This window comes from Zingiber officinale, unplaced genomic scaffold (genome assembly GCF_018446385.1).
Source record: "Zingiber officinale cultivar Zhangliang unplaced genomic scaffold, Zo_v1.1 ctg136, whole genome shotgun sequence".
NCBI lineage: Eukaryota > Viridiplantae > Streptophyta > Magnoliopsida > Zingiberales > Zingiberaceae > Zingiber > Zingiber officinale.
The window spans coordinates 36,061-63,749 of record NW_024589832.1 but is presented as its reverse complement, the minus strand read 5'-3'; the positions used below and the strand labels follow the sequence as shown (position 1 = coordinate 63,749).

General features: G+C 37.0%; 3 protein-coding genes across 3 annotated transcripts; all 3 read right to left on the bottom strand.

Moving 5' to 3' along the window:
* Positions 1-1,567: 1,567 nt before the first annotated feature.
* LOC122036299 lies at positions 1,568-19,911 on the bottom strand. Its single transcript, XM_042595581.1, has 5 exons — positions 19,768-19,911; positions 14,433-14,505; positions 14,036-14,356; positions 13,860-13,954; positions 1,568-1,823 (listed from the first exon to the last, which is right to left on the bottom strand). Exons 2-5 carry the CDS (start codon positions 14,481-14,483, stop codon positions 1,568-1,570), a joined length of 723 nt encoding a protein of 240 aa, XP_042451515.1. The 5' UTR covers positions 14,484-14,505; positions 19,768-19,911.
* Positions 14,658-18,213, bottom strand: LOC122036298. Its single transcript, XM_042595579.1, has 6 exons — positions 17,653-18,213; positions 16,582-17,532; positions 15,949-16,469; positions 15,456-15,737; positions 14,900-15,369; positions 14,658-14,812 (listed from the first exon to the last, which is right to left on the bottom strand). The coding sequence occupies exons 1-6, from the start codon at positions 18,211-18,213 to the stop codon at positions 14,658-14,660; spliced, it is 2,940 nt and encodes a 979-aa protein (XP_042451513.1).
* Positions 19,912-20,937: 1,026 nt separating the features above from the next.
* LOC122036297 (zinc finger protein GIS3-like) lies at positions 20,938-21,687 on the bottom strand. The gene has a single exon (XM_042595578.1). The coding sequence runs from the start codon at positions 21,685-21,687 to the stop codon at positions 20,938-20,940; it is 750 nt and encodes a 249-aa protein (XP_042451512.1).
* Positions 21,688-27,689: the final 6,002 nt, after the last annotated feature.

Sequence of the window (27,689 nt, the reverse complement as noted above, 5' to 3'; positions counted from 1 at the left end):
ACTGTGCTCACCGCGCCTCCTCGCGCACTCGCCACACGCCCTACCACCGGCCATCTGGCCACCGCCGGCGGCCTCCGGCCGCCTGGAGACACCCATACTATAGACCAGAAGGTGAACCCGTCGGGGATAGCGTTCGGAATCCGGCCACATCTCTATTCCCGCCGCGATACAGGCGATTCCGAAAGTGTAGGGCAGGCGACTGTATTCCGGCGCAGTCGCATCCGGATTCCGGCCGTGATTGCGCCGGAATCCGGACACGCCTTCGTCGGAATCCTGACGCGGGCGCGTCGGGACGCCATCGCGACGGAGGCAGGTGCGGTTGCGATGACGATGGCGCGATCGCGGCCGGAATCCGGTCGCTGCCAGACTCCATCCGATTCCCGGCCGGATTTCAACCGGAATCCGGCAGAAATCTGGCCGCGTTTTGGCCACCACGCTAGCGACCGCAATCGCGGCCGGATTTCGACTGGGATTCTGGCTGCCGGCGGGTGGTGGGCGGCCGGAGGCGAGGAGGCGGGGTGACTGGTGGGTGGTGCCCAGCCGGCCAGCGTCGAGGAGGGCGGCGAGGCTGGCACATGCACACGGCGACGAGAGAGAGGAGTACGAGGAAGGTAAAAAAAAATTCAAAAATATATAAAAAAAAAAACCAAAATCTGTAGGTGCGGATGAGTCCGCACGGAGAAGTCCGTTATTATATATATATATATATATATATATATATATATATATATATATAATAACTTTAAAATATGTATAAAAGATGATGGCTCAGTCAACTAACTAATATATGTTTTTAATTTTTTAAATAAATTTAGAATAGCCTTTTTTTTAAAAAAAATTATTTAATTTGGAAACAGATCTCTCATTAATAAAAAAAATCCAATCATCGTCAGGGGTGATTCGGTACGATATACCGAACCACCAACTCCCATATCGTTACCATACCAAAAAATACAATATAAAATTTTTTTATACCGATACCGTACCAAAATTTCGGTATACCGAATTTCGATATACCGAATTTTTAATATTCATATCGTTTAGAGTAAATTTTCGGTATCGGTACGGTATACCGAAAATTTCACTAAAAATCATATACCGATACCGATATCAAAAATTTCGGTACGGTATTTTATCGTATCGAAATTTTCGAAATACCGTAAAATCGGTATAGTTCAGTCAATTCCAATACGATATTTGCGGTATACCGAAATTTCGATATTTTTTTCCACCCTATTCATCGTCATGCATGCATACATCCACAGAGCTTCATTGCTTCTTAAATATATATGAAAAAAAAACTACATCAAACCCAAAGCAGTGTAGATTGCATCTTCAACAACACCGTAATATCCATCACGGCGCGCTACCGATAGAACAGACATAACGATACCAAAAATGAATATCAGAAGAACAATGATCGGATAAATTACTTTGCCAACTTAATTCTACATAAAAAAATATTAGAAATATATAATCCAAAAATATAAATTATAATATTTTGGATTGTATTTATGTCCTTTAACAATGATAGTAAGGTATAATAAAAGAAAAGTATTTATGTCCTTTAATCCATCTTGGATTGTAAGGTATTTTGTGAGGAGCCTGCGTCCGAGGTAAAAACAGCTGAAGTGTTTGTTGCGGAGGCATAAGCATTAAAGGAGGTAAAAGTAGTCAAAGTGTTTGCTGCGGAGGCATAAGCATAGGCGGAGCCTGCTGTGGAGGCAAAAACGACGACGGAGCATGTAGCGGAGCCGCCGGCGGAGAATGTAGCGGAGCCGGTGGCGGAGCATGCAACTGAGCCGACGCAGGCTCCGCGTACTCTGCTTTATGCGTGAGGGAGGAGAAACATCGCGGTTACGGCACGTCGGTTGGGGAGAACGACGAGAAGGTGAGGAGAAGAGATGACTTTGATAGGCGGAGCATGCAACACTGCCGACGCAGGCTCCGCGTACTCTGCTTTATGCGTGAGGGAGGAGAAACATCACGGTTACGGCACGTCGATTGGGGAGAACGACGAGAAGGTGAGGAGAAGAGATGAGTTTGATAGTGTCGAGGAAAGGCAACGGGGAAGAGAAAGGGAAAAAGAATTTATATATATATATATATATATATATATATATATATATATATATATATATATATATATATATATATAGGTTTAAATTATTAAATTCTAAGTTGATTTCCACAATCAACTCCCACTAATTAGGTTTTCCCAAGAGGCTACCGCTTAGCCCATAATTTCACCCCATAAATTCGTCATACAAGCTCCGAAAAATTTTACGAAAATTTCTAAAAATTTCTTAAGGTTTTATTTAGGTGTCGTATTTTACATTTTTAGGGATACTTAACAAGAATTATTAGTATGCTAACATATTTTAGATATAATTTTTAAAAATATTCTATCTCTACTAATTAATCTTCTATTTCAAAAAATAATAATTTAGAATTATGTTTAATTGTTAAAAAAAAATAATTTGATTTTTTTTTTCTAGTGAAGCAGAAATATCTAAAGATGTAAAAAAAAATTCATGAAATGATGAAATTGACTTAATCGGTAAAAGTTTAAAATTTTTGAAAAAATGTTTAAAAATACTTTCAGGATATGGTCTATATGTTTGTCCCTACTAAGCTTACTATATTATACCTAGCTCAAGTAATACTTCCTCGTTCTATAGATTCAAATTACTCATACATGTGTACAACAGTCTCATACTCTTAACATATGATGCTTTGGCTAAAATCTTTGAATAATAATCCTAATGAGTGGTCATATGATACACGTCTCCTCACTATGAGTGGTGAATCCTCTATGGGTTATCAAAACACCTTCAGGCACTTCGACTTATACCCAATCATCTCGGGTCCACACCTCCCTCCAACCAAAAAAATAATAGTCTATCACACCTATTCAAGAAAAGCAAAAGTGGTAAGCCGATTGAATCAGTATTCATAGAATGGGAGATGAAAAAAGAACAACTAACAAGTTTGGTCAAGATCTGCTCAAGCAACACAATAGGATGGTACGGGATTCGAAGGAGAAGGATCGTGCTGTAACACCCCAAATTTCCTCAATTAGAGTCCTAAAAGTAATTTAAAAATATTTAAAAATGCTATAGAAATATTCTAGGGATTTTTAGAAATTTTTAGAGTATTTTTATGTAATTTTTGAAGGTCGTTTGGTATTTTTACTAAACGAAGGAAGTTTCGACTAAAAATGTCCAAGCCGAGAATTGAACCCACGAACTTTGACTTGGTCAAAACAGAGCTAACCAGGTGTGCAAACAGATTTTTCTGTTTAAAAAAGGTAGCGAATTTATTTAAGATAGTTAACAGAATATTGGATTATAAAAGGGATAAGTTGATCTTGGATTTGTTTGTTTAGAAAAGGTAGCGAATTTATTTAAGATAGTTAACAGAATATTATAAATAGGGATAAGTTGATGTTGGATTTGTTTGTTTAGAAAAAGTAGCGAATTTATTTAAGATAATTAACAGAATATTGGATTATAAAAGGGATAAGTTGATGTTGGATTTGTCTGTTTAGAAAAGATAGCGAATTTATTTAAGGAGTTAACAGAAATATTAAGTTATAAAAAGGGATAAGTTGATGCTCTTTTTTTTCCCGTGACTTAAACCATTCTCTCCTTCTCTTCTGTGTACGATGGCAGAGCTCGGGCAGAAAACGAAAGGGAGTAAGGGCATCATCTCCGGCAGCCGGCCAAGGTCCTAGAAGCTCTTTTTGTTCGGTTGTGAGTCTAAGAAGAAAGGTAAGTGCTTCTCACCTACAGTAGGAGTAGTTTCGGACCTTTGTTCTTCTTAAATTCGAAGCATGAGGAGCGCTTATAGTGCAGATTTTTAATTAAGCTCATATGCAGATTTTTATATAAGCTTATAGTGCAGATTTTAATTAAGCCTATAGTGCAGATTTTAATTAAGCTTATAGTGCAGATTTTAATTAAGCTTATAGTGCAGATTTTAATTAAGCCTATAGTGCAGATTTTAATTAAGCTTATAGTGCAGATTTTTATATAGGCTTATAGTGCAGATTTTAATTAAGATTATAATGCAGATTTTTATGTAAGCTTATAGTGCAGATTTTAATTAAGCCTATAGTGCAGAATTTAATTAAGCTTGTAGTGTAGATTTCTTAGGGCTTAAAATGCAGATTTCTTTAGAGCTTGTAGTGCAGATTTCTTAAGAACTTATGGTGTAGATTTCTTTAAAGTTTATAGTGCAGATTTTTGGTGGAACTTGTAGTGAAGATTTTTGGTGGAATTTATAGTACAGATTTTTTGTGGAACTTTTAGTGCAGTTTTTAAAGAAAAAGATTATAGTGCAGTTTGGTTAAGTATTATAGTGCAGAATTTATGTTTGCATAGTATGCAGAAATAGTGTAGCATAGAATGCAGAATCTTGATTAGTATAGTATGCAGAATTTTGATTAGCATAGTATGCAGATTTTTGTTTATGCATTTCAAAGTTAGAATTTGTTTAAACATTTCAGTTTTTAAAGAAGCATTCTTTTATTAGAGGTATTAACAAATATAAGAAAGATAAAGAAAAGAAAGAAAAAGGCCAAGGCCTTAAGTAGATCCCAAAGTCAAGACTTTAGGGATTTTGCCACACAAGGTGCTCGTTAAAATGCCGAGGCATTATATATTAGAAGTATTAAAAGATAACAAGTAGTTTACTTTTATCAGTGGCACTGTACTGGACTCTCAGTAGTTCTTGGGCTGGGCTCCCATAGTCAGTCCCTAGGTTTAGATAACCTAGTATGCAGGACTCTCAGTAGTCCTTGGGCTGGGCTCCCATAGTCGGTCCCTAGGTTTAGATAACCTAGTATGCAGGACTCTCAGTAGTCCTTGGGCTGGGCTCCCATAGTCGGTCCCTAGGTTTAGATAACCTAGTATGCAGGACTCTCAGTAGTCCTTGGGCTGGGCTCCCATAGTCGGTCCCTAGGTTTAGATAACCTAGTATGCAGGACTCTCAGTAGTCCTTGGGCTGGGCTCCCATAGTCGGTCCCTAGGTTTAGATAACCTAGTAACCCTACTAGATTCGGGACCAACTATCTCGGGTCTAGTTAGGGATGCGCGCATAGCAAGTACAGTTGCCGGGCCCAAGAAGAAGTTGATTATTATTTTGAAGTATTATAAGTATAAGTTTTTGAACAAAAGAAATAAGTTTCATATAAGTATAAAAGTATAAAAGAATAAGCTTAGAACAAATGAATTAAGTTTCACTTTGTTTCAGAATCAGCAAGTTTAGTTCCCTTTTATGCTAGCATGTTATTTAGATTAGCTTACTGTTCCTTGATATTAGAAGAGCATGAGTAGCTTTACTTGTTTCGCACTTCAGTATGTTTGTTTATTCACTAGTAGATGAGCATCAGTAGATTTCCTTTTGAGCATTCAGTTTTAGATTTCTGTATACATGCATATTCGTGTTTTTGTGAGTTAGATAGCGCTTATTAAGCAAATTTTGCTTATAGTTGCATTTCCTCTTACTGCAGATAAAGGAAAGGAAAAGTTATAGCAAAGGAAGGCGACAAGGAGGTGCGGATGGATGTGTGATGCCTGGACTATAAAAGCCTTGGGACCTAGTATAAGAATTTATTAAGATTGTCATTTATTAAGAATGTATTAGATGAGTCATTTAGTCTTCCGCTGCTAGTTAATTGTATGTTTTGAGTTCTCCGAGAGTTTTAGGAATTTCTATCAACATGTGAACAAGGATAGTTAAGTAAAGTTAGTAGTCCAGTAGCGCTCCGCCCTCACAGTCTAGTAGTGAGGAGGGTGGGGTGTTACACGTGCCCTAACTACATTTGTCAAAAACTACAAACTCAAATTCCATCATGGATCTGGTTATTATTGTTTGCTTAGAAGATTTTCATGAAATAACTTTACTTCCTAAAGTGAATACATATCCACTAGTAGACTTTGAGTCTTTTATTTCAAATATCCAATTTACATCGCTGTATCCTTCATTCACATATCTCATATAGTGTAGTCTATATTCACGAGTATTACTTAAATATCTCAATACTCTTGTTATCCCTTTCTAATGCTCAACACCAGGATTACTCATGTCTCCACTCAGTTTAGTTACTGCATAGGCTAAGTCTGGTCGTGTACAACTGATCAGGTATATCAAATTTTCAATCACTCGTGAGTAATCTATCTAAGAGATACTTTCTCCTCAATTCTTTGATAGATGTTGACAAGTATCTATCGGTGTTTGTGTTAATGCAATATCACTCTTCGTAATTATTCAAGAAGTTTGTCTATGTAATAAGACCGACTAAAAATAAGTCCTTTTGTTGTTCTAAGAATCTTGATTCGTAGAATCATATCAGCTAAACCTATATCTTTTATGTTAAATTTGAAGGACCAGGTAGGCCGGCTAGAGAGGGCTGAGATGCCTGAAACACTAAAACAAAAGCACCTTTCTTGACTTTCAACTTAGATTAACAACAATAGCATAAAAATAAACAATATGAAACTAAAAGAAAGAGACTCAGAATTTACTTGGTTACAACTGAGGTGGTTGTTAATCCAAGCTAAATGATAGTTCACTAAGAATCTTCTTCGGTGAAGGCGGACAAACCTCTTACACACTCAGACTATTGTTAGGAAATGAATACTCAAGTTGTTACGTCTTTCCTAGGTCCAGGGGTTTTTTTATAGCCCCTGGAAAAACTTATCCGTAGGCTGAAGGCGCCTTCCATAGGACTGGAAGGTACCTCCAGTGAGGCGCCAGTGGATAAAGTTTTATCCACTTGAATGGCTCAAACCAGCCTGGTCGAAAGCGCCTTTCATAGCCATGGAAGGCATCTTCCATAATGAGTTGAAGGCGCCTTCCTTATGAAGGCTTGAAGGCACCTTCCATGCACAGTGAAGGTGCCTTCCAGCAAAAGGCTTCAGCTTATTTTCTTTTTCCTCTCGCTCTTCCACTTGAGTGATTTCGGCCAACCGAAATATGGCTCACCCGAACCTAATTTCGGCCTTCTCCTTGAACAGCCTTCCTTCCCGGCTTCTCGTTCCTCAAGCCGCCGCGCACATCCTTCTCATCCACCCGTGTACTCTTCTGCAGCACCTCACCCCTCAGATGCATTGAGTCCGTCATCTCTCTCCCGTGTCGTCCTTCTCGCTAACTGCATCTTCTGTTCGACTTTTTGTGCTCCTAAGCTCCCGCACACTTAGACGCAAGGATCAAAATATAACAGAACCTAACCTAAATTGGTTTATCACACCAAAAACAACCTTGAGGTTCCGACAATCTTCCTCTTTTTTTATGTGAGCAACCTAAGTTAAGTTAGGGTAAACTAACCATAAAGTAAAGATAATAAAATTGCAATACCAACTAAAGATAATAAAATTATAATTATGTAATAAAGTGTAAAAATATTTTTAATTTTAATTTAAAATTTAAAATTTAAATTGAACTACTTTCCCCCAGACTTAATCTTTCCTTCTCCCCCTTTGATCACATAAAAAATTGGAGTACAAAAAAAAAATCTAAGGGTAAATTTTTCAGAAAAAAATTAAAAGAACTTATCAAGTTTTTGACATAATTTTGAAAATAATTTTAAAATTTTTGACAAACTTTAAAAATAATTTTGTTAAAAAAATAGCAATGTCAGTATTTTTAGAAACTTTAAATTTTTTGTTAAAAAAAATATAAGTAATGAAATTTTTAAACAATTGACAAAGATTAAAAATATTATCTTAATTTCACAATCTTACAATTTGTCAATTAAATATTTAATTCAGTAATTGACTTCTAGACTGTGTCGAGGCACTAGGTTTTCTTGGTTATTGGATCATCAATCACTTCTAGACAAAGCCTCTTAAAGAATTTAAACATTTAACTTTTCTGAAAGCTCTAAGTCCAATTTTACTTTAATTTATGCAAGTTTTTTGGAATCCAGTATAAGTTTCTTCCTATAGGATTAATCAAGAATTTTGGGGGCACATAACTTTTGAGAATGTTTCTAATTTGACCCCTGTGAAATCTAAGATATCAGCTTAGTCTTTTAAAATTTTGAGCTTTAATAGTTAAACATATATGATTTTCTAAGTTTTCTACTTGTGTCCTTAATTTATCATTTTCAATTTCTAATTTTTCAAAATCTTCTAACAGACAAGATTTGACCAAAATTATTTTTAATTATTTGTTTTCTTTTTTAAGTTTACAATAGTCTTTAGTTAATAATTTAACAAATTTAAACAACTTATCAGGTGGAAGAGATCATACCTGACTTACCTTGTCAATCTCATTGTCCCTAGCTCCCTTGAACTGCTGTTTTCTTTTTGTTGACGCTCCCCCTTCATCGATGCTCATTTCAGACAAGCTTGCTTTGTCTTCTGGTAGGTACTCAGCTATTAGAGTCGTTCTGACGATTTCCTCGGTTTCAGATTCTTCTGATGATGACTTGGTGTTCATCGAGGAGTTGGATTCGACTTCTTTTGGTTCTTCATGGAGCTTCAATAACCTTTCCCAAAGTTCTTTTGCACTTTGGTAGTCGTCGATTTTGTCGAGATCTTCAACCGATAGTACGCTTAAAAGATGAAATTCAGCTTTACCATTTGACGTAAAATCGTCACACTGCTTTTTTGTCCAGTGGTATTTTTCTTTACCTTTGGTTGCTACAAAACCAAACTCCATTATTAAAAATAAATCGAAATCAATTTCGAAAAATACCTCCATCTTCTTTTACCAGTTGGCGAACTCCCCATCGAGCTTTGGTGGGTGAATGCTTGATCCGGCCATTTCGTGTGTTTCGTTCGACGGTTAGTCCTCCTGAAGCTGTTTGACTTTGATACCACTTGAAGGATCGGGTAGGCCGGCTGGAGAGGGTTGAGTTGCCTGAAACACTAAAACAAAACACCTTTCTCAACTTTCAACTTAGATTAGCAGCAATAATATAAAAATAAACAATACAAAACTAAAAGAAAGACACTCAGAATTTACTTGATTACAACCGGGTGGTTGTTAATTCAAGGCAGATGAAAGCTCACTAAGAATCTTCTTCGGTGAAGGCGGAGAAGCCTCTTACGCACAGTGAAAGCTCAGACTATTGATAGGAAATAAATACTCAAATTGTTACGTCTTTCCTAGGTCCAATGGTCTTTTTATAGTTCTTGAAAACTTATCCGCAGGCTTAAGGCGCCTTCCATAGGGCTGAAGGCGAGATGTGGCACCGCTGGATAAAGTTTTATCCACTACAATGGCTCGAACCAGTCTAGTTGAAGGCGTCTTCCATAGCCATGAAAGACGCCTTCCATGCGTAAGGAAGGTGTCTCGATCCAACAAGTGGATCACATACAAATTAACTTGGGATATTTAGAATCTCTCCCGTTTTAATATGCATCAACCCGAGTTAAGTTAGAGTTAAAATAAAGTATTCTAATTAAAATTGCAATAGATATATCATGTTATTACAAATATGAAATGTACTAAAATTAATACAATGAAAAGCAATAAAACCTCCCCTTAAACTTAGCATCCATGTATTTTCCTTCTTTTGATCACATCAAAAAAAAAAAAAAAAAAAGAATAGGGAAAAAATAAATAAAAAAAATATCAGAAAAGTTTTCATGGGTGTTCTATACCAAAATTTCTATATTTTTGTATTGTCATTAAAATTATTTTACAGAGAAATTTTGAAGAATTAAGTCTTAGATTTTGTAAAATTAATTTTAAAAATTACTTTAACTTTTTGAAAAATCATGAAAATTGCTATCGCGGTCAAAGATGGGTTTCTGATCAATGCAAAAATGTTCATGAATAAATTAATAATTTTGAGCATAAAAATACATATTTTGAGATAGAAATATATATTTTGATTAAAAAATGGTTTTAGACTTTGAAAAGTCATTTTAATTTTTGTGAACATATAAGATATGATGTTTATCTTCAGAAAAATTAAATTTTACATGAATAAAGTCTTAATCAGTTTTAATAATAAAAATATTATTTTCTATAAAATATTTAAAATAATTCAGATGATAATGATTGGAAAATCTCGAAAAAATTTCTTGTGATAGGGAACATATAATAAAAAAAAAAATCAAAAATAAATCAAATAAAGTTTTTTAATTTAAAAATATGTTTTTCATTGAAAAATTCATAAAGAAATAATATAACCGTTATAAAATTTCAAAAAGTTTCATGTTACAGATAATATAATGTTTATCATTGAAAAATACATTTTTTAAAAATAGATCTGTGAAACATTTTTTAATTTTAATAGTATGAATTTCATTAAAAAATTCAAAACAAATCATATAACAGTTAAATATTTTGAAATAATTCTCTGTTAATAGATCAAATCATCAGATAGCATTGTAAAAAATTTTAACTCGAAATATTAATAGTAAGAATGATAAATAATTAATTTGTTTAAACAATGAGAAGAAAAAACACATTAAATTTTAAAGCATGCATAAGATTAATTTAAATTATACTAAGTATGATTTGAGAATCCAATATAAATTTTACTTATTAGATTTATCAAATAATTTTTAGGAATATAAGTTCTAGCTATTTGTGCAATTTTGTTTTTGTGAAATCGTAAATACTAATTAAGCCTAATACTATATCTAACATTTGAATTTCGAGAGGTATTTAAGCATGAAGAATTTTGTTTGAGTAATTCTATTTCTTCTTTTAATTTTTAATTTTTGATTTTATCAAATAATTGTAATGGACATACATTAGCTACTTTTATTTTCAAATCAATATTTTCCTTTTTAATTTATTATTCTTAAATTTTAGCTTATATAAAGATTTAGAGATTAATGCTTTTTATAATAGAGTTGATCAGGAGGTAGAAGGTGTACTTCACTTACCATATCAAACTCGAAGTTGTATACTCCCCCTTCTCTACTACTTTCCTCAGATGTAGCTTCCCCTTTATCGATACTCTCATCTTGGTGACTCGTCATGCTAGTCCGGCATACTCTTCCAGTTTGGACTCTGATGATTACTCGTCCCACATTGTCTTTAGATTTTGTGCTTTGGTTTACTTTGCCCTTTCTTTTTCTCTTTCTTTTTTGGTTTCGGGTAGTCATCCTTGATGTGTCCTTCTTCTTGACAGTTATAGCATCTTATTTTTATTTTCTCGGAACAAACTTCTTAGCCTGCGATTTGTTAAATTTATTAGATTAAAAAACTTAGAAAATTTTCTTACCATGAAAGCTGCTTCGTCTTCGATGAGTCTGAATCTGGTCCGCTCTTTTGAGCTTGGAGTGCTAGGTTCTAATTTAGTCCCTTTCTTTGTCATATACACTGAGACTCGTATAATTTGAAAGTAAAAAAAGATTTTCTAGTGTACTTACTTTGAGGTCCTTGGAGATATAATAGGAATCTACTATAGACGTCTATTCCGGTGTTCTCGGGAACACATTTCAAGCATACCCTTGTGAGTCTCGATTAGTTACCGTTTCTCTGAGATTCGTTAATCCAATGATTAACTCCTTGATTCTTCCGTGTAGATGAGCAACCGTTTTTGATTCTTCAAGTCAAATATTGATTATTTGGTTACGGAGCAAGTCTCATTTTGCTAGTTTCACCTCCGAGGTTCCTTCGTGTAATTCTAGATATTTTTTCTAGAGTTCTTTAAACAAGTCATAGCTACCGATTCTGTTTACTTCTTGGGGAGGAAGAACAGTTAGCAGATAGAATTTTGTTTTGTCATTTGCTACGAAATTAGTTTGCTCCTTTTTAGTCCATAGGTATTTCCCATGATCAGTGAGGCGAGTCACTGAAGGAGAGTGATCTAGTGAGGACGAGTCCCAATTAAGGACTTTAGGTGTTGGTCCGGCTTAGATCCATTTTAGAAGTCTAAGATGAAACCATAACTAGATCCTAGTCTCAGGAAGATAGAATCTAATTAATAGTCATTTTATTTTATGGTGTTAACTCTGTTTTATAGGTTATTTTTTTGTTATTTGTGTTGGATATAATTATCCCTATTTGGTGGGTTTATTTGTAAGTTGTACACGTGAATACGATCCAAACCCTTTAAAGTGATCTAACTTATGTCTAGTGGATTTCGGGCAATTGGATGTGGATCTCATATGTGTAGAACCTATAGTCCCGCATCTATTATCATCTATGGGCTGATAATAAATGTGCACTATATAATGGGTTGGTCCCCAAATAATTAGGGTAATCTTGAGACGTTTCTTCGTTCCCCATTGACGAAGAGAATCTGGCGCCGTCAACCCTAACTCCTCCGGAAGGCCAACCTTCTTCTCCTCTTCTTGTTCCGCAGGATTATTGGATCGACGAGCTTTGCACGAAGAACCATGACAATTCCGCTGCATTCAAGTTCTTTGTAATTACATTATTTATTTTCTTATGTCGTATTCTCGATGAAACGAAAATCCATGCTCATATGTTCTTGTTTTCCTATTCAAATTTTTACTTTGATTGTCTAGAATTCATGCGGTTTAGGTTTTACGAGAACCATCAATTTGGGATAACATACATTGTAGGAGTTAGTGTGCAAAAATTAGCCTTTCATGAACAGTATCTGAGGCGCCTTGAAAGGTCAAGGAGGCGTCTCGGAGTGACGTGGAGGCACCCTTGCATGGATGAAATTTGAGGATAAAGTTCTCACGGTGGGGAGGCGCCTTGGAGTGCACTGGTGTCGCCTCGAACTGCATTAGAGGCACCTCGGAGCACCTGGAAACTTGAGGAATAATTTTTGTAGCTGAAGATGCCTCTGAAAAGGCTAGAGGCAACCTCAACATTCCTTAAAAGGGTTGTTTGACCACCAGAATAATACAATTCATTTTCAAGTTACTACAATTCTTCTGCTACTCCGAACGCTGTACTGTCGCTGCGCTACTGCTCCAAGATATCCAACCGTTGATGACAGACCGACATCAACACACGAGCTCTAAATTTCAACAATCCAGTGTTGGTAAATTTTAATTAAAGTTAGTTACATTGTTATTATTCAAAAGACCGTGTAGATTGTTACACTATTCTTTATTTCTGTACTCGTTTAACTCTTCCAACAGTTCTAGAAGAGTTTTTTGGTAGATTACCGATCGATACGGTCCGAGAGATCGTGGATCTTAGAGTAGGAGTCGACAAGGACTCCGAATCAAGTAACAAAAAAATATTGGTGTTCTTTTTCTTTCGTTCTTTCTTACTTAGTCTATTTTTTCATTGCACTTTAATTCAAAAAGTTAAAATTTTTTAAAGACACGTGATTCATTCCCCTTTCACATGCACCGATCATACAATATTAACTTTGCCTTATCGATCTCGTGAGCATCATATATACTCCCACCATAGTAATACTATACTACTAAATTTGAAGGCAACAAATTTTACCTTTATTTGATCGAATATTATTAAGTCAATCGACAAACCCCTCGTTTGTTCCTCAAAGCATTTTTCTTCATGTACGAGAAAAATTAATTAAATATTTAAATATTTTTGAGTTCCTTCGCTTCTTGATTTGCATTAGTATTGCATGTTTATGTACAAATCTACAATCATATGCTCCCACCTATTACCGAAACTAAATATCTTAAAAACTAAACATCTTAAAAATTGCTATATTTACAAAATGGAAGAATTATAAATTTCTAAAATAATAAATAGAAATATCATAAAAAAGACCCATAGCTATCCCTATTAGTGGTGTAGTATTACCATATTCCAAATTCAATTATTTCAATAAATTTGAAGGCAACAAATTTTATCTTTATTTGATCGAGTATTATTAAGTTAATCAACAACTTGTTCTGCATTTTTCTTCATGTATGAGAAAAATTAATTAAATATTTAAATATTTTTGAGTTCCTTCACTTCTTGATTTGCATTAGTATTACATGTTTATGTATAAATCTACAATCATATAATCATATATGCTCCAACAAATTTGAAAAATTGTTTTCTTTTCCCAATCCTCAACTTTATAAGTCATCTGCACATTTAATAACACAAAAATATGTCTACATTTTGTTATAAAAATGGAAATGAAAAATTAAGTAACTAAATATATTACCTGAAGGCAACTCCACATCCTATCTTTCACTTCTTCATCAATATCACTCCATCCATCTAATGTATATGGCACAAATTCCTTTATCATGCAACCTAGGAAAGAAGCGTACTTCACTGAATTATCTCCAATCGGCTGACCAAACTCATTACACTCCAGCTCTTTGCACTTGTCTTGGCCACTAACCATTTTCAACTTTGACGCACCTCGTCCTTTTTTCTTATCAATTTTCTCATCAGCAATTGGTTCTTTACCATGCAAATCTTCTGATGAATTGGCTAAATTGTTAGAGTCCATTCTCGATAACTTATTAGTTATATTTTCCTGTTAAATAGCAAAAAGAGATATTGAAATGTCTTTAGTAAAATAAACCAAGATTTAAAATATAATACAATATCACCTGAATTTCAGCTACAGATCCTTTGCCACGTTTTTTAACCATTTTACTCATCCTTTGAAAGCTATGTAATGACCTGGTCAAATATATAATATGACATGATGCATTGCTGAAAATAAATAAGCAGACAAATATATTGAAACACTAAATAAAGAGTTATGCAATTATTGATAAGAACATGTATCAATCAAAATAAATAACTATAAAATATATAGTTGAAAATGTCCATCATGTCTCAATCACATCAATTCCCTCACACTCATTCCTTGAGTACGGTTCTTTCTCAGTAATGTTAATCTCAAGTTGGGATACATCAAGAGGTGTTGATGACGTATAAGCATCTTCTTCAAGCACGTTCATGTTATGAATACCTCGAGGCGGCGCTTTTAGCAACACATACCAATTTGATTCATCATTATCCCTAGAATAGAATACTTGCTTTGCTTGTGATGCTAAAATGAAAGGATCACTTTCAAAAGTTTTTAGTCCTTGATGTAAGTTGACCAGTGTAAAACCATCTTCAATTTTGATACCAGTTCCAGGATTGGCCCAATCACATCTAAAAACAGGCACTTTAAAAGAATAGTAATCTAGCAAAATAATATCTCGAATAACTCCATAGTATGATAATCTTCCTACTGTATGTGAATTGTCATTAGTATTAGATTGATAAATAGTATCGACTTCAATTGAAACACCACTATCTTGTGTCGACCTTCTAACATCAATTGTGTGGAACCGATATCCATTTACAATATATCCTGTATAAGATGTAACGTGCTTTCTAGGACCATGTGCTAGCCATTGAATTCGACCTGAAGAGTTAACAGAAACCTGTTTTGATAACCATTCGGCAAATGTTTCCATATGTTTCTTTTGTAACAATGTTTCATTACTTGAGAAACGATGATTTGTTTGTTTAAGCTCGTCAATGTGCATCCTATTTAAAATCATTGAAAGGAGATGTTAGAATACATAAGAAATGTAATAGATCAAGACTAACAATATGAAATTAACTACACTCACTGTAAGTAAGGTTCAACTTCTGCACTATTGAATAATATATATCGATGTGCAGCTTGCAACACGTGGTCCTCTAAAATCTTTTCTTTCCCTTTAGAAATTGGGCGACCTTCTAATAATCCATCTTCCAAATCATCATTCCTATTAGAACGAACACCAATACTATAAGCCTTTTTTATATAAGCACTACAAAATATCATTCGTTCTTCTGCGCGGTAACACTCAGCTATGCATCCTTCTGGTCTTGCCCGGTTCTTCACATACCCTTTTAGTGTTTTCATAAATCTAAATCACAAAGCAAAATTCAAATGAAAGAAGTGTTTAATAAAATATAAATTATTTTATAATATTAAAATTATCAAAAATAATAATAATAATTTATTACCTTTCAAATGGATACATCCAACGGAATTGGACTGGTCCACACAAACGAGCCTCTCTTGCTAAATGAATTGTTAAGTGAACCGAGATGGTAAAGAAAGCAGGTGGAAAATACCTTTCCAACATGCATAGAATTTCAGCAATATTCTCCTCGAGTTGTTCTAAACGGTTCCGGTCTAATACTCTTTGACATAATTCATTGTAAAATGCACCCAACATAAATATAGCATTACGTGGACCTTTCGGTAGAAGATTTCTCAATGCTACTGATAGCAATTGTTGCATTAGAATATGACAATCATGAGATTTCAGCCCAATAATATTATGATCTTCTACAAAAACACAGTTATCAATATTTGAACTATATCCATCGGGTAACTTTATTTTCTTCAACCTAGAGCAAAACACATCCATTTCTTTTCTAGATAATGTGTATGGTGCAGCGGGCAAATGATATTTATTTTCTCCTTTTTCTTGAGGATGTAATTCTTGTCTAATTTTTAAGTGTACCAAATCTTTGCGAGCATTCACACCATCTTTGGATTTTGTCTTCAAGTTTAACAATGTGCCTATGATATTCTCGCAAACATTCTTTTCAACATGCATCACATCTAAGTTATGACGTAGTAAGAGGCCCTAAAGGTAAACATCAACATGATTTATAGTTAGTTCAGAATATTAGAACATAATTTAGGAACAAAAAATAACAAATTGTAAAAGCTAATGAATACAGTGAAAAATAACTTACACTCCAATATGGTAGATTGAAAAAAATTGACTTTTTCTTCCACCTTTGAACTGGTTTTTGTACCACTTTTGAACTCTCATGTTTCTTCCTCTTTTTCCTCAAAGTGTTGACAGTCTCACCCTTTTTCTTTTTACCCCAGTCATTTTCAATATCTTTCAATACATTGATAATTTCTAACCCATTCAAAAGTCTAGGTTTCCCTTTACTCTCCTTTTCCCCATTAAACCACTTTTTTTTCTGACGAAATGGATGATTAGGAGAAAGAAATCTCCTGTGGCCTAAGTATGCAAACTTTCTACTATATTTAAGCCACATAGAACATGTGTCTTCACCACATATTGGGCAACCAAATTTTCCTTTTGTGGCACATCCAGCTAGATTTCCGTAAACTGGAAAATCATTGATTGTCCACATCAAAATAACCTTCAGGTTGAATATTGACTTGCTAAATGCATCATATGCCTCCACACCTGTGTCCCACAACTCCTTTAAATCCTCCACAAGGGGTTCCAAGTATACATCTATATCATTTCCCGGTTGCTTTGGACCTGGAATCAGTAATGTCAGCATAAGATTTTCCTTTGTCATGCACATCAATGGAGGAAGGTTATAATTGACCAAAATAACTGGCCAACAACTATATCTGGAACTAAGGTCACCAAAAGGATTGAATCCATCTGTCGCAAGACCAAGGCGGAGATTTCTAGGATCTGATGCAAAATCTGGCCACTTATGATCTATTGTATGCCAAGCCACTGAATCAACTGGATGACGCATCATATGATCTTGACTTTTGTGGTTCGAGTGCCAAATCAACTCTTCAGCCTTTTCTTTTGATTTAAACATCCTTTTGAATCTTGGTATCACTGGAAAATATCGTAGGACCTTCTCAGGAACTCCTTTAGAAACTTTGGTGGTGACTTTGTCTATCTTCCATCTTGAGGAACCACACTTCGGACATGAGTCCAAATCTTTAAACTCTTTTCTAAATAGACAACAATCATTTGGGCAAGCATGAATTTTCTCGTATCCTAAATCAAATGGTTTTAATAATTTTCTCATTGTGTAAACAGTTTCTGGAAGTGTATTGTTTTCTGGAAGCATGTCACCTAAGATCTTAAGGAGCTCATTGAAACTATTGTCGGTGTGACCATTAGTAGACTTGTAATTATATAGTGTGACGACTGCCGACAACTTTGTATAAGCTGTACAACCAGGAAAGAGAGGTGTTTCTGCATCTTTTAATAAATCATCAAACTCATAATCTTTTTCCCCAGACATAGTGTGTCCAACCATTTCTTCTGGCACCAAAACATCCTTATATAAGTGATATGCCTCTCTACATTCATCCTCTTTTTGAACTCCTTTTGAACTACCTTCATCTTGAGATTGTGAGTTATAAGTTTCCCCATGGAAGACCCAAGTAGTGTAAGTAGGATCAAACCCCTTAATAATTAAGTGGTCATACACTTGGTCAAATTTCATATACTTTTTATTTTTACAACGCTTGCAAGGACATAAAATTACTTCACGTGTTTTTGCATAGTTCCTAGCTTGTGCAATAAATTTTTTTACCCCTTCTTCATACTCGGGTACAAGCCTTGAAGGCAGATGCATCCATTCCTTATCCATCTCGTGAATAAACCTTTTTCATTTATATGAAATAATTATGAGATTTTATCAAAATATATGTATAAGAAAACACCACATAATAAATAAAAAAATTAAATATAAAAAATTGATTCCTACATCATAATATTTTAAACAAATAAATATCATGTGTCATAGTAGTATTTACTAGCCATGTCAAAGTATTATTCACACACTTTAAAGACTGATAATTTGTTTTTTTTCTTTTTTAGTTTAATATATTTAATCATTATTTTTATATCCATTCATTCATTCTTGTTACACGTATCAATCATTGTCTCTAATGATATACTCGTGTCAAAAGATCAAACAAAATATATCAATGGTGAGAACTAAATAATGTGGATTTCATGTAGAGCAAGGGTAGCATAATTAATAGAATTGTATTAATATATGCATGTAACACACAAGATCAGTTAATTCTAATCTAATTAGCGTATTCCAAATCAAGATAAGAAAATGGAAGGTGTTAAATTATACCATCAAGATAAGAAAATGGGAGGTGTTGAATTATACCATCGATAACATGCTTGTAAATTAAAACTAGTAAAATACTTGATCATTTTATAAAGAAGAAAGGCATGACTCTTGGAGCGCAAATATTGTAAGACAAATCGAAGCATTAAGCAATCGAAACTAAAAAATCTTTTATATAAATCGCTCACAAAAAGAGGATGCGAAATTGTAATTATTAATCCAACTCCTCCACTGCACTCTATAGAATTGATCATCCCTAACCAATTCTATTAAATCAGAATTAATCTATGCTGTGGAAAGAATTTAAAAGAAAAATAATAGTAACAATTTGAGACACTATACTCCAAAATAATTTCTAAGAAAAATAAGAGGAAAGAAAGGAGGAAGTAGCTAACATTCTTGGCTACCAAAGAAATACATCTCTCTCAATATAAGTCCAAAAAAAAAAAACTCATACCACTGGTCCGGCAAATCACATAATGCAATTTGTTGACTAATAAACCTAGAAGATCACATATATATCTAAAAAGGACAGGCAATAATATTCCAGAAGATCACAAGTCAAAGATTTGTCGACTAATAAAAGTGCAATAAATTACATAGAGATCAGCTCTAGGAAGTATGAAAAGAAATAGTCTAAAATATGAAACCCAAAAGTTTAGCAGGTACATTAGACAGCAGACAAACAGAATCACATAATGTAATTTGCTTGGAGGTGAAACTAAATCCTGGAAACACATATGATACAGACTAAAACTAGATGTGCATTAAATGTAACTACTAAATTCTAGCATACATGACCAGAGTGGCATGAAAACTCATGAACTGGGACTGGTCCACAATATAAATAGGTCAAACAGGAATGGGGATCAAAGAAAAAAATTGATAGAACAATGTAGTGCTGGCAATATGAACATGCAAGATTAAAATCTTCAATGTAAGTAGAATGAACACAAAATCGTAAAATATATAAATACACTCGAGCTCCAATTTATGAATAAAACTACTTGCTGTAGAGTGCCGCCCAAATAAGTTTAGGGACATAGAGATTAGGGTTACCTTTGCTTTGAGCTTTTGGCTTGATGTAGAGTGTGGAGTGGCTATCAAAGGGCTTGCTTACTCTTGCTGTGGTCCTATGGTACGGAGAGATGGAAGAACGTCTTGCAGCGACGGCGAGTGCGGAGAGGCGGGGTGGAGTCGTGCGGCCGGAGAGGATTCCTACGGCTGGTGGCGGTGAGTGCCGAGAGGTAGAGAGGAGTCCGGCGACGGCGACGGCGACGGCGACGGTAGTGAAGAGAGGCAGAACTATTGCGGAGAGGTTGCGGTGAAGGCTTCGGCGGCGAAGGCTTCGAGCGTTTTTTAGGCTTCGGGCGTTTTTTAGGCTTCGGGCGTTTTTAGGCTTTGTGCGTTTTTTTTTTATTTAGCATAATCTACTCTTTATTTAACCAAGTTATAATGTTTGGCTGTTAATTTTATTCGAAAGATTTGTTGACTTTTTTAACCAAGTTACAACAACTTTTTTAACCAATTAAGTTACGTTTTGTTTCATGTATTTTTTTTAATTTAATTTTGTTTAATATAACTTTATTTTTTTATTACTTTTTCTTTATTATTTCCAAACTAACTATTAAATTTTAATCATGTTTTTTTATTTACTACGTTTTGTTATTATTATTAACTATTCGCATCATACATTAACATGCATGCTGTTAATAATATATTATTGACGGCGTGCTTTTAATGCGCGCTGTTAATACCTTTTTTTATTTCAAAGTTCATACTATTAACAGCACACATCAACATGCACGCCGTTAATAATACTATTAACGGCATGCTTTTAATGTACGCTGTTAATAGCGCGCTGCGAAAAGTGATTTTTGTTGTAGTGTATGCTCCAACATATCTATCAAAACTAAACATCTTAAATATTGCTAGATCTACATTAAATGGAAGAATTATAAATTTCTAAAATAATAAATAGAAATATCATAAAAAGAGTCATAGCTATCCGTATTAGTGACGTAGTCGCGGTAGTTTGTCTTGGCCCAATCTAAAACTATCGCCAAGGATTTATGTAACTATAAATCTTATTTATTATACAAATCAGATTTATTTCAGTAAAAATAGCGAGAAATTAGAACAAGAACCCATAGAAAAGCATAGACAGCCAACGACGAATCTAAAATCCAAGAACCATTAGAAAAGCAGACATGCATAATTGTGGCTCGTCTAAAGTCTAAGTGTCAAGTCAATAAAGTTGGACGAGTCTCCTGGCTTCGCGTTCGAATATGATCCTCCGCCTTCCCCTCCTATCCATTGCCTCCCGATCGACTCCACTTCGAGCTTAACAGCCGGCGCCGGAAGTGCCGGCACTTCTCTCCACGCTGCAGGGTTGGACCGCAAATATCCGTTGTGGGGCCTGTACAACAGCCCACCTGCAGTGGCGGACTCGGCCGGAGCACCGAGGTACGGCATGTGGATCACGGAGCGCACTGGTACGTCGCGACTCCGGCCAGCGTACTGCAGAAATTCCGCGGCGGCGCCTCGCATGGCGAGGTTTCGCTCGCGCCTGTGAGCATTCTGATGCCCACCTAGAGCCTGAGGGCTGGGGTACGTCTTCGGGCAGTAATTGCACGAGAACACTCTCGGCTGGTTTCGCTCACGCCTGTGAGCGTTCTGATGGCCACCGAGAGCCTGAGGGCTAGAGAACGTCCTCAGGCAGTAGTTGCACGAGAACACTCTCGGCGCGGGTTCTGGCGTAGCGGGCTCGGCCTTGATCGCTCCGAGCTTGACTAAAAGGTCGAGCTCGAGGACCTTTTCGCGCTCTGTTTCGTCTCTGTTGGCGTTCATCTTCTCCTCCTGAGCCTTGGCGTTCCAGATTGGTGGAGATACAGATTTGGGACGACGATTATATAAAGAGCGAGAGACAAGGCAGGAGACGACTATGAATTGAATCCGATCTCTTAGGTATGAAATCATGATTGATTTGTTAACTTAAATGGAGGACACATATCTTACAATGGACTTTCCCTTGTCTCTTTCCTTTAAATAATTTTTTAATTATGTCAATTTTTATTACTCCAATATTTTTTTCTAAAAAAATAAATATCAAGAATTAAGAATGCCACGTAAGCTTAGCATGTTGAAAAAATAGTATATGATTTTTCATCGAGCAAGTTTAGATTCTTGTACTTATATGTATTTATTAAGGAAATACATCTGAATTGAATTAATTAGATATAATGTGTGTCCGAGTTTATTATGACAATATATGATTTTTCCATTAGAGAATATTAAATGCTTTTCTTCGAGGTTAAGATTATTCTTAATATTAATTTTAATTTCACTAATAATATATCCGAACGAGGGGAATTATATTTGTTATAAGAAAAAAAATGATAATCCGATGATAATATAGATATTCTATCGTGGTACAGGAGGGGATTATATGTTGGAAAAAAATTGAATGGAAACACGACGTGTGTGTTTCAATCCTACAAAGAAAGTGAAGTTTTCCGGCTGTTTCGGAACAAAGGGGGTGAGAATCCAGGGCCCGGATGACATCAACCCGAGAGGTCTTTTTTTGAATCCCATTGCTCATAAAATCGATCAGGACATGATATATCCACGTAAGTGTTGGTGCAATATTCCCCAGGTCAAGGTTGACCTAGTTTGACTGAGCTTGAATTGGGTCAAGCTCGAGTCTTAATGTTTATGTTTTGATGGTTTGACAATACATGTAAACAACACATGGAGATTGCAGGTGCAGTTGTTCATGTGGGGAGATTGTGTAGAAGAGTCAAGTAGGTCAAGGTTGACTGGATACTTGATTGGAAAATCCTGGTGAGTGAAGTCAGGCAGTTGGAAAGTCCTAATGAGTGAAGCTAGGCAGTTGGAAAATCCTAATGAGTGAAGCTAGGTAAATATCCTGGTGAGTGAAGCCAGGCAGTTGGAAAGTCCTAGTGAGTGAAGCTAGGCAAATGGAAATCCTAGTGAGTGAAACTAGGTGAAAGTTCTGGTGAGTGAAGTCAGGCAAGGGAAATCCAGATGGGTCAGGGTTGACCAGACATCTGGTGGAAGTCCAAGTAGGTCAAAGGGATTCACCGGATACTTGGCACGAGGAAGAAAAGTCCAAGTAGGTCAAAAGGATTGACCGGATACTTGGCAAGAGGAGAAAAGTCCAAGTAGGTCAAAGGGATTGACCAGACATTTGGTGAGAGAGTCCTAGCTAGTCAAGGGTGACTGGATGCTAAGTTTTATGTACCAACAAGTCATGGTTGACTAGATATTGGTTTAGGGGGCTTTGGACTTGGTTTTGGGCAAAAACCAAGATCTGGATCGATCAACCGATAGATTGGATCATGCCAAATCGATCGGCCAATCGATCAGGTGAGTCCTCGCGACAAAGCTCCTCCCAATCGATCAGTGGATCGATTGGGGAGAAGCATCGCACAAACAGAACACCTCTGGATCGATCGGTCGATCGATCCAGAGCCCCCAATCGATCAGTGGATCGATTGGGAGGTGCGACATCGCGCGATAAGCCCTGGATCGATCAGCCGATCGATCCAGGCATTTTTTCTAGAGCACAGAGGTGCTCTGAATCGATCAGCCGATCGATCCAAAGCCTCCCCGATCGATTGCGAGCAATCCAATCGATCGGGATTCGACCGTTGGCATCGTATTTAGCTGCAGGCGTTCGATTCTTTCGGTAGAACTTCACCAATTCATCTCAGATCTTCAGTGTGCTCCCAGAGCTTCTCCACAAAGTTCAGATCGCCAGTTCTTGAAGGTTCTTGGAGGTTTTTCAAGTCAAGAGGCGGATCTACAGCTGAAGAAGAAAGCTAGGGTTAGGGTTTTCAGTTGTAAAACCTGTAAGCTATTGTTTGTATTTGTTTTCCTTTCTTTCTTCTTGTACTGTGAGCTTGTAGGACTTCTCCGTCTTTGGTAGTTATCGAAAATGAGTGATTTCTTAGTGGAGGGTGCGTGAGTGGGTGTGGATTCTTGGATTAGTCACCTCTTGTGAGGTGGATACCAAGTAAACCCTCCTTGTTAGCTTTGTGTAGTTTTGTTTCTGTATTTTCCGCTGCACATCCTTGAAGAAACAAGCAACGCCGACCACGAGCACGCGACGAGCTATTCACCCCTCCCCCTCCCTCTAGCTCCATATTTGGTCCCAATAGTAAGAAGGTCGCCAACTTGCCTACACGGCACGTGGCATGCTTGTTGGCAACCTTGTATGCAAGCCACGTTGTGGCTTGCTCATTGGCAAGCATGCAAGCCACAATGTGGCTTGCTCGTTGGCAAGCATGCAAGCCACAATGTGGCTTGTTTGTTGTGCTTGCAAGCAGAACAGAGGTCTATATAAGACCATTGAGAAAATGAAGCAAGATAGAAAAACTCAAGTGATCTTTGTGTGAGAAGAGCACAAGTGAGCACGTGCTTCTCTTCCTCCTTGAATCCTCATGTTTCCTTCCCTTCTGTTGTGCACTTCTTTTGCTCGACAGAAATAGTGATAGTTTTCGGATCTAGTTCAGATCGTCACAACAACCAATGCTCGATTGTGCTCGTGATCTTGCCGTTTTATCCTGGGAAACAGACGTCCACCTAATCCTCTGAGCACCGCGGAGGGGTCGAATCTATTTTAAGGAGACAACGCTCTGCTGGACTCGGCATCCACTCTGAGTTTGTGTTGCAGCTCTCGACATCCTGTCAGCAACTCTCAGCAGCAACGTGGCGCCGCTCGACAACTCACTGTGTCCGCGACTCACCTACTCGGCGCGTGGCTCGGCTCGCTAGAGTCGACAGTTTGAGATTATCTGCTCAAACCTACTTGATTGTAAGTCCTTGTGACTCTGGTACGCACTCAGAAGCGTGGAAAAGAGTTTCTGAGACAATCACACAGATTGTAACGGGTTTACTCCCAACAAAACTTAAAACAGATTCGTTCTGTTACCATGGCGGCAGAAAATGTTGAGATGCAACAAGCTCAACATGTTCGCCCCATTGGGAATGTGCCAATCAATCATGGGGAAAAGCCAAAAAAATTCACAGGAGTGAATTTCAAGCGGTGGCAGTAGAAGATGTTCTTCTACTTAACCACGCTAGGTCCGACACGTATCTTGACCGAGGAAACTCCCAAGGTTGTTAAGGGTGTAGATGAGGTGAACACACTCCTTCTGATCAGCGATAGCCAACAATACTCGAATGGAAATTATTCTAGATACCGGAGAGTATGTATCGAAGTAATTAAGGTATTCTCGTTGTCGGTATCCTTTGATTACCAATCTGGCCTTGTATTTATCAATTGTGTCATCTGATTTTATTTTCTTCTTGAAGATCCACTTACACCCTAGTGGTTTACTTCCCGGAGGAAGATCCACAAGTTCCCAAGTGTGTTTTTGCAAGATAGATTCTATCTCAGAGGCAATTGCCTCTTTCTAGTGAGGTCCATCAAAAGAGCCTACAACTTCTGAGTAACTTCGGGGCTCACACTCCAACATGAATGTGATAAAATCTGATCCATAGGATTTTTCTACCCGAGCTCTTTTGCTCCGTCTAGGCTCAACCTCCACGGGTTTCTCGTCATCATCATCTTCTTCTTCGCCTGGTGTTTCGGTTGCCCAGTTTGAGGAGCTAGCTTCCTCCCGGGTCTTATACGGAAACACATGCTCGAAGAACGAGGCATTTCTCGATTCGATTATCGAGTTATTGTATATCTCCGGTATGTGTGACTTATACACACAAAATCTATACGCAGTGCTCTTTTGTGCATAGTCAATGAATATGCAATCAATAGTCTTTGGTCCTATCTTAATTCTTTTCGGATCAGGCACCAACACTTTGGCAAGACACTCCCATATTCGTGAATATTTGTAGGACGACCGTTAACACAGCTTCCCCCCACATGAACTCTGGCAGTCCAGAGCTTAATAGAAGAGCATTCATCATCTCCTTTAGAGTTCGATTCTTTCACTCAGCAACTTCATTTTGCTGAGGAGTATAAGGAGCTGTTGTTTCGTGTCTGATCTCATGTTCAGCACACAACTCAGCGAATAGTGATACATATTCACCACCTCGGTCATTTCGAACCACCTTAATCTTTCTATTACGCTGGTTTTCAACCTCATTTTTATAGAGAGCAAATTTCTCTATAACTTCATCCTTGCTTTTGAGAAGATACATATAACAGTATTTTGTGTTATCATCTACAAAAGTGCTGAAATATTTATTACCACCACGTGTTGGCGTACCTTTTAGGTCGCACACATCAGTGTGTATTAGGTCAAGTGGTTCATTACTTCTTTCAATATGTTGAAAGGATGACCTTGTCATTTTCGCTTCAACACAAATCTCACACTTGTGTTTTGGGTCAAGGTGGAATGTAAGTATGCTTTGCATGTTTATTAATCTACGCAATACATTGTAGTTAACATATCCTAGTCTACCATGCCACAAACACGAAGACTCAAGCATATAAGTGGAAGAACTTTCATTTTTATTTATTTTGGGCCTAATGGCCATTACATTGAGCTTAAACAATCCACCAGATATATAGCCCCTTCCTATAAACACTCCATTCTTGGACAGTACAACTCTGTCTGACTCAAAGACAATGCGAAAGCCATGCTTGCTTAACAGTGATCCGGATACTAGATTCTTTCGAATCTCCAGAACATACAGCACATTGTTCAGAGTGAGATCCTTGCTCGAGGTCATCTTTAGCACCACCTTTCCTTGGCCCATGACGTCCGAGGTTACTGAGTTCCCCATGAACAATTTGTCTCCAATGACTTCTTCGATCTGTAAAAGGCTAAAGAAGAAAAATCTGAGGCCAACCTGGCAGGAGAACAGGATATGAATCTCCGCGCCGTGATCTTTGAGGTGAACCTAATAGGTTCCAATCCTCGGCAATGGTGGATCGATACTGGAGCCACCAGACATGTGTGCTGCAACAAAGAGCTGCTCCACAACTTGGGAGTAAACCCGTTATAATCTGTGTGATCATCTCAGAAGCTCTTTTCCACGCTTCTGAGTGCGTACCAGAGTCACAAGGACTTACAATCAAGTATGTTTGAGCAGATAATCTCAAACTGTCGACTCTAGCGAGTCGAGCCACTCGCCGAGTAGGTGAGTCGCGGACACCGTGAGTTGTCGAGCAGCGCCACGTTGCTGCTGAGAGTTGCTGACAGGATGTCGAGAGCTGCAACACGAACTCAAAGTGGATGCCGAGTCCAGCAGAGCGCTGTCTCCTTAAAATAGATTCGGCCCCTCCGCGGTGCTCAGAGGATTAGGTGGACGTCTGTTTCCCAAGATAAAACGGCAAGATCATGAGCACAACCGAGCACTGGTTGTCGTGACGATCTGAACTAGATCCGAAAAAGCATACAAGCCACAACGTGGCTTGCTTGTTGTGCTTGCAAGCAGAACAGAGGTCTATATAAGACCGTTGAGAGGAATGAAGCAAGATAGAAAAACTCAAGTGATCTGTGTGTGTGAGAAATCTTCAGTGAGCTTTGTGTGAGAAGAGTACAAGTGAGCATGTGCTTCTCTTCCTCCTTGAATCCCCATGTTTCCTTCTCTTTTGTTGTGCACTTCTTTTGCTCGACAGAAATAGTGATTGTTTGTGGCATGGTAGAGTAGACATGTTAACTACGATGTATTGCGTAGATTAATAAACATGCAAAGCATACCTACATTCCACCTTGACCCAAAACACAAGTGTGAGATTTGTGTTGAAGTGAAAATGACAAGGTCATCCTTTCAACATATCGAAAGAAGTAATGAACCACTTGACCTAATACACACTGATGCGTGCGACCTAAAAGGTATGCTAACACGTGCCTCCATTTCTCTTCGAAGCGGCCTTACTTCTTTGTCACATAGGTGATCCCTCAAGAGTTGTCATTTACTCTTCTTGATCATTAAAAGTCTATCGGCTTACCCTGGTCTGGTCACTATTTTATTGGGCAACCCCCCAC

Bases quoted from the DNA above. Each gene is read 5' to 3' on its own strand.
- LOC122036299 (XM_042595581.1), bottom strand. From the start codon at position 14,483: ATGAGTAAAATGGTTAAAAAACGTGGCAAAGGATCTGTAGCTGAAATT. The intron at 13,955-14,035 runs GTAATATATTTA...TTAAATGTGCAG, and splicing joins GGATGTGGAGTTGCCTTCAG to ATGACTTATAAAGTTGAGGA. The intron at 1,824-13,859 runs GTAATACTAATG...CGCATAAAGCAG, and splicing joins GTAGATTTATACATAAACAT to AGTACGCGGAGCCTGCGTCG.
- LOC122036298 (XM_042595579.1), bottom strand. From the start codon at position 18,213: ATGGATAAGGAATGGATGCATCTGCCTTCAAGGCTTGTACCCGAGTAT. The intron at 16,470-16,581 runs GTAAGTTATTTT...GTTTACCTTTAG, and splicing joins TCAATCTACCATATTGGAGT to GGCCTCTTACTACGTCATAA. The intron at 15,370-15,455 runs GTGAGTGTAGTT...GATTTTAAATAG, and splicing joins GAAGTTGAACCTTACTTACA to GATGCACATTGACGAGCTTA.
- LOC122036297 (XM_042595578.1), bottom strand. From the start codon at position 21,687: ATGATTTCATACCTAAGAGATCGGATTCAATTCATAGTCGTCTCCTGC.